At 47.4% G+C, this 6,466-nt stretch overlaps 1 protein-coding gene across 1 annotated transcript; it reads right to left on the reverse strand.

The window, feature by feature from the left end:
* Nucleotides 1–1,953: 1,953 nt before the first annotated feature.
* GINS3 (GINS complex subunit 3) lies at nucleotides 1,954–6,031 on the reverse strand. The gene is made up of 3 exons (XM_027893966.1): nucleotides 5,823–6,031; nucleotides 5,103–5,336; nucleotides 1,954–2,939 (listed from the first exon to the last, which is right to left on the reverse strand). The coding sequence occupies exons 1-3, from the start codon at nucleotides 5,994–5,996 to the stop codon at nucleotides 2,709–2,711; spliced, it is 639 nt and encodes a 212-aa protein (XP_027749767.1). The 5' UTR covers nucleotides 5,997–6,031; the 3' UTR covers nucleotides 1,954–2,708.
* Nucleotides 6,032–6,466: the final 435 nt, after the last annotated feature.

Consider the following 6,466-nt stretch of genomic DNA (forward strand, 5'->3'; position numbering starts at 1 on the left):
ATTTAAAACATCATCAGCTCCTGTGCCATGTGCTGTGTTCCTGGACAATGTGTTTTATAAAAGGCACATCTGGGGACAGAGGCAGCTCTTCTGTGAAGAAAGCATTCCCACTGTGAATTCACACTGCCTCTGCTGAATTACATCACATCTCTGTTAAGTAACTGGTTCCCTTAAAATACTGAATGAAGCTTTTGCAATGTCTGGTTACCAAAAAGTGGGTAGAAAATCACCGATAGAGATCAAAAAGGCTTGTGCTCCTAATTCAGCTGGGTGCCACCACTGTGCCTCTCACAAAAATAATATGTTGTGCTATGGCATGTCAGTTCTCAGAACATTTCTTGCTGCTGCTCCTCCTAGTTGCTGCTGGTCCAAATGACACCACCCATGGCTCCCAGGCTGGCAGGACCAATCAACTGCTCCATTCTCTAACCAAAAATGAATCAGTGCCAGAGGACAAACTAAGACATTGTGTAGACCAAAGGAGACAAAGGAAGAAATATGAATGTTTTGTGAAAAGGTAATTTAGATAGGTGAGAAACTGTGTGGTTGCAAAGCTCTTTGTATTTAACTGGGGTCGGCCCTCTCTGGCTGCCACTCTGGCTTGAGAAAAGCACACAGAGGAGATAAACAAGAGGAGCTGAGAGTTTTACAAGAAGTTAATGTGAAACCAACTGAAAAAAAGCTCCTTGCCACAGATGGACTTACACTTGCCTCCCTTGCAGCACTGAGCACAGCTCTGACATGGTACATGAAGCCTATTCCACAGGGCACAGCGGTGCATGGATACAGAGACAGCCAATTTCCACCTCCCCCCCACCACTCCACAACAAAGTCGAGGCAACGTGGAGTCACCTCAGCCCATCCTGTGTTCCTAAATATGCAATGCATAAAATCAACAGCTTATTGACTGGCTGGCAGAGTCTCTCCCACAACCTGAGCAAAGAGCCAGTATCCACGTGGGATAAGTCAGACAGGAATTACTCCTGCACGAATGTAGCTCCCCACTGCACCACCTGTTAAGAGCAGAAGGATGACAGAAGCAGGGCTGCATCACGGCCACACTTTTACAGAGACCTGGACTTTTCAATTTGATTTTTCTGCAGCAGGACAATTAGCAACAGACTTTTCACACTACGAGCACTCCCTTACAAAATATTTATTGAGCACAAAAATTCAGAAATGGACAACAGACAAAAGCTTCATGAAAATGCATAAGCCATTAGGTGCCATTAAGTCATTAAGTGCAGCAGCATTTGATTCTGCCACATACTGAAAATAACTTTTGTCAGGTACAGTTTCCATTTAGCCTCCTCTGGCAGGACAGCTGGCCTTCTGCAGCTGAGGTGGGGTCACCAAGATGTTTGTGAAGCCAGAACACTGTCCCCTCTCACCACCTCCACGGGCTGAGCTTGAACTCCTCTGGCCAAGGAATGGCCACGCACCCTTTGGACTTGTTTGAAGCATCCGATATCCAGGAGCATCTGCAAGTCCAGTAACAACTCCTCAGAGATTTGGATCTTGGTGTCACCTCCCAGTCACTCCCACAGAAGAGGAAGTGCTCAGTACCATCAGGATCTGGCTCCTCCACTTCGGTACTCTGCAAGGTCCACCTTCTACAGAGGCTTAAAAGCACCCATAAGATGTCTCATACCTGTTCCCAAAGGACAACAATCCTGATGACTGCAGGAACCAAGTCCTATGGAGATAACCATCTGTTTTCTGTCTCCAATCCAATGGGATTTCAGATGATCCCGGTTTAAGGGCATCCACCACTGTGCTGTCAGCAAGTTCCACATCCAGTCACTTCCAATGGCAAGGATGACACTTACCAGGATCATTAGTAATCAGAAGGATTTCTCATGGGAAAACAGATAGCTCAGAGTTTTTTGATAATGGGGGAGAATTTCCATTTAAGTTGCTGCTTTTGATCTGGGCCAGACTTGACTCTTTGTTGCCTTCTGCTGCCTCCTCTAAAACACCCATCACAGAGAAACATCCATCACAAAAGCCACTGGCATCAAACAGGAACATTCTCTACCCTGTACACCACCAAGGTCACAAGAGTCAAAGAGGGAGAGGGAGGACAAGGCAGCACACGAGACCTGTGCTGCCACTTGTTATGTGGGTTTGAGGAGGTATTTTTCTCCAGGGCACTGTGTACAGAAGTCAGCAAAGAAAAACATTCCTGCCTCACTGTTCCACCACAGCGTGTAAGAAATGAAAAATAATTAATGCTGCTTGCACTGCGTTTTTTCCACATCACTGGGGCTCTCCAAAGAACAGGGAACCTGGAAACAGCTGTTCATAAAACCACCAAGCTGTTTCCAGGAGGTTGGGAGGGGAAAGGCAAGACAAGATACACAAATTACACTTTTTTCCAGATCTGGTATTGTAAACATCAATTTGGAAGAATAATAAATATTAATTAGCCTTTTAGAAAATCCTCTCATAGCCTTTCAGCCACCCAGCAAGCACTTTATCTGCAAATCCTCAGGAGTGCAATGAGTAAGCTGTAAAGATATTCAGTGATGTGATGTGATCCATTTTTTATGCCCTTGCCCTCTGCCTTTAAAATTTACACTAGTCCAATCCAAAGATGTTACAGAGAACTCCCATTAACGGGCAGGGGGATTGATTCCCTTTTCTGTGACAGACAGGCTGCAAATCTCCCCGTGTCCCCCCACCACAGCTCCGTGTCCTTCAGGCTTTTAACCATCCACTTCCGTGAACTTTCTTTTCCCGTAGTTCTGGACCAGACTGGAAGCTGTGATTTGAGAAGCCTGCCCCTTTTCCCAGCACTGGAAATCATTCAGCCCTTTCTGGCCAACCTGGAACAAAGCTCGTTCCAGCTCATCCAGCCGGGCCACCAGCGCCGACGTGTCCTCGTTGTAGGCGTTCTGAGAGGAGTCCATGATGCGGCGGAAACGGTTGATGAACGTCTGAAGGTGACAAAACACAGTTAACACAGAGGCTCCCTCAGCTCAAACGCTGCAGCTCTCACGACTGAAAAGCCAAAGGTTTAGGCTCCAGTTTGCAAGCAGCAAAGGGTCTGCACCCAGCGCTTATGAACCTCGGACACGAAGACAAACCCGCGTCGTGCCTGAGCTGGGAGAGCAGGTGCCTGATGCACAGGAAGCAAACATGGAATCAGATTTTGGCTGCTTCCTTAATGACAGGCCCGAGGAGACCACAGGGCACAACAACATACTTACAGCCCACTCCATCTCACTTCACAAGCAGTCGTTGCTTCAGAGCGGGTGGAATGAACCTCACCCCACAGCAGCTGCTGCAGGAATGTACAGGCTGCAGATTGTGAACAACTTGGCAGTTAAGCCAAACCACTACTGAAAAGTGTGGGGTTTTTTTCAATATGATAGAAAAATTATTCTAAAAAACTGTTAGAAAGTCAAAAAAAGCCCTGATCTGCGATTTGTAAATATCATCTTCTGAAGCTAAGCAACAAGACACGTTTATGGATTTTTGCTTCCCTATTTTTTCTTTGGGGAGTCAAAAAAGAAAGGGTCAAAACTCTTTGAAAACTGTGCTTTGTTATTTCAGAAGCTGATTTTAGAATAATCAGAACTAATAGGAGAAAGATAAATTAATAACTCTCACTTTGACTGTGTCACCTAACAGTTATACTTTGCATTTATTGTTCCTGATTATTTCAAAGAGGGGTTCTTTTTGTATTTTGTTCATTTTTCAAGTCAGCACAACTCCCCTCCTGTTTGCTTTTAACAAAGCAAAAACCTCGTGTGCTTTGATTTTTCTGTCAATAAGTAATGAGTTCTCCTGTGTTGTTTTTTTTTCCCTAAGATGTCCATTAGCAGAAGGAGAAAAGACAAGGAAAGGCGTGGTCACCTCCTCAATGCACAAAGCACATTTTCAGTGGACAACTCTTAGAAAACAGCAGCATTTTAAAGCCCCTCTGCATCAGTCTTAATGTAAAGCACAGAGAAGGAAAAAAAAAAAAAAGCATCAGCAATCATCCCAGCCCACTTAGAGACCTGGCTGAAGAGATCTCAGAGCTGTTAGTGGTTATGGTTAAAAGCTCAAGGAGCACTGAAGTCCGGAAACTGCTGAAGACAATATCTATCTTTCAAAAGAGAAAAGGGGGAGATGGAAAAGGAGGAAGGAAGAGCCAGGGAATTATAAATCCATCAGTATCAATTGCTGGAAACATAATGGAACAAGCAGACTATACATAAACTCCTGCAAGAGAATAAAAGGGTAGCAGCCAATGTGGACCTGCCAAGAACAAACTCCGAGGGACCAGCCTCGTTTCCTGCTGTGGAAGGATGCCAGGCTTGAACAGGGAGGAAAACAGTGGAGGGGGCATCTGTCATGGAGCATTCTTGGAAGATTTAGCCAGGCCACCCCATAGATGGTTGGGAAAGACAACCATCACCCATAGCTCCTGTCAGGAGGGAAGAACACACTGAGTGGAGTTCCACAGGGGTCTGTCCGGAACCAAGAACTGTTTGAGTTGTTAATTAATGAGCTTACTAAAGGAATAAGAAGTTGTGCTTATTAAATCAGGAAAACACGGCCCACAGACAGATATCAAATGAACTGGGACTGCTGCAGGAAGGAAGAGAATATTCTGTCCTCAGCATTTACTTTGTACAAGACAAACAGAGTGAAGGAGCTTTGGTTTAAACATCAGAGCAAACCTTCTATGATTAGGGTGAAGAAGCACTGAAACAGATTGCCCAGAGCAGTGTGAGGTCTCATTGTTACAGAGCTTTAAAAACAGGGTAGAAAAACTGAAACAACAGTTGAGTGAATTCATTCTGCCTTGCAGCACAGGCACAATTAAATGACCTTACATCTCCTCTAGTCCTGTTTTACAAGAGTTTTTGAAACACCATATTGACACTGTGGAAACTCGAGGCTAAGGTTACACTCCTGGATGCACACTTGAAGCTTCCAGCAGTAGTCAAGAGGGTCATCCTACAGCTTGATCTAGAAATTCATAATCAGCCCAGAAGTCATTTGGTTAAAACCAGGACATTTTTTTCTGAAGGCAGCTGTGCAGCTGGGAAAAACAGGAAGACAGAAGAATGCAAAACCGAGTTTCGAGCCTTAGTTCAGATACTTGCCTGCAGGATACTCTGAGCTATCTCAGGATTCTCCGGATTGTCAAAATTCAGCAGCTGTGAGCCAAATCCATAGTAGTAGGGCCCCATTTTATGCAGATCAACCACATTGGCATCAGCACTGAACACTGTCCTCCAGGCTTCCTTGTAGATATTCGGCAGTTCCACAGAAATGATTCTCCTTTTGCTGTCGTGGAGCCCTTTAGCAAGCCACAGTGGGATTTCCAGCTTCGATCCCTGGAGGAACGAGAGAAACCAAAAGTTGTCCTTCCCACGAGAACACACATTAAGCAGCCGCAAAGACAGAAAATAAAACTTCATTAACGAAGATCCAGCCTTACAGAAACACAGTTTTCTTTTCAGAACAGTCCGCTGCATAAAGAGACACACTTTAGGGGCGTTATTACTGCAAGACTCGGAAAGTGGGGTTTTCATTGATGCTCTGCAGCCTAATAAATTGTCAGATAAATAAACACCAGAAGGAAAAAAAAAAAAAACACGGAAAAAAAATCCACACAGAAACCCAAAAGTGCATATGATAAAAGTAAAGATAACTTTTAAATAAAGTAGCGGGAAGCATCAATTTCATTGCAGCGACCGCGGAACCTGCGGGCGGACGGGGCTGGGGGGGCGGGACACGAGGTGGGGGCGAGGCGACGGCCCCGGGGCAGTCCCGTATCCCCCCGGGGGTGGCTCTTGTCCCCGTCCCCGTCCCCCCGTTACCTCCGGGACGGACTCGGCGCCGCCGGCCCCCTGTCCCAGCGCCAGGGCCAGGCGCGGCAGAGCGCTCTCGGCGCGCCCCGGCAGCTTCTCCTGCGACATCAGGATGTCGTCCAGCGACAGGAAGTTCTCCTCCATCCCGAGCCCGGGGCCCACCGGGAAATACGCCTCGGACATGGCCCGGACCGGGATCGGCACCGGGACCCGCCGGGTCGGGGCTCCCGCGCAGCCCGCCCGGCCCCGCCCACCGCCCGCACTGCGCCTGCGCGGGACGGGCGAGGGGAGAAACCCGGCCTGGAACCTGCCGGGATCGGGAATGGGGGGAGGAAGCAGGACGGGATCGCGGCTGGAATCTCTGATGGAGGAAACCCGGACTGGATCTGGGCTGGTATCGGGAATGGGGAAAAACCAGGACTGGATCGGGGATGGAATCTCTGATGGGGAAAAGCCAGACAGGATCGGGGCTGAGATCCATAGTGGGGGGAAACCCAGACTGGATTGGAGCTAGAATCATGAATGGGAGGAATCCCGGACTGTATCAGGGCTGGAATCATGAATGGGGGGAAACCTGGACTGGATCAGGGCTGGAATCATGAATGGGGGGAAAACCTGGACTGGATCAGGGCTGGAATCATGAATGGGGGGAA

This window comes from Empidonax traillii, unplaced genomic scaffold (genome assembly GCF_003031625.1).
Source record: "Empidonax traillii isolate 1590-97213 ecotype Southwest subspecies unplaced genomic scaffold, ASM303162v1 scaffold413:size1348891, whole genome shotgun sequence".
Classification (NCBI taxonomy): Eukaryota; Metazoa; Chordata; class Aves; order Passeriformes; family Tyrannidae; genus Empidonax; species Empidonax traillii.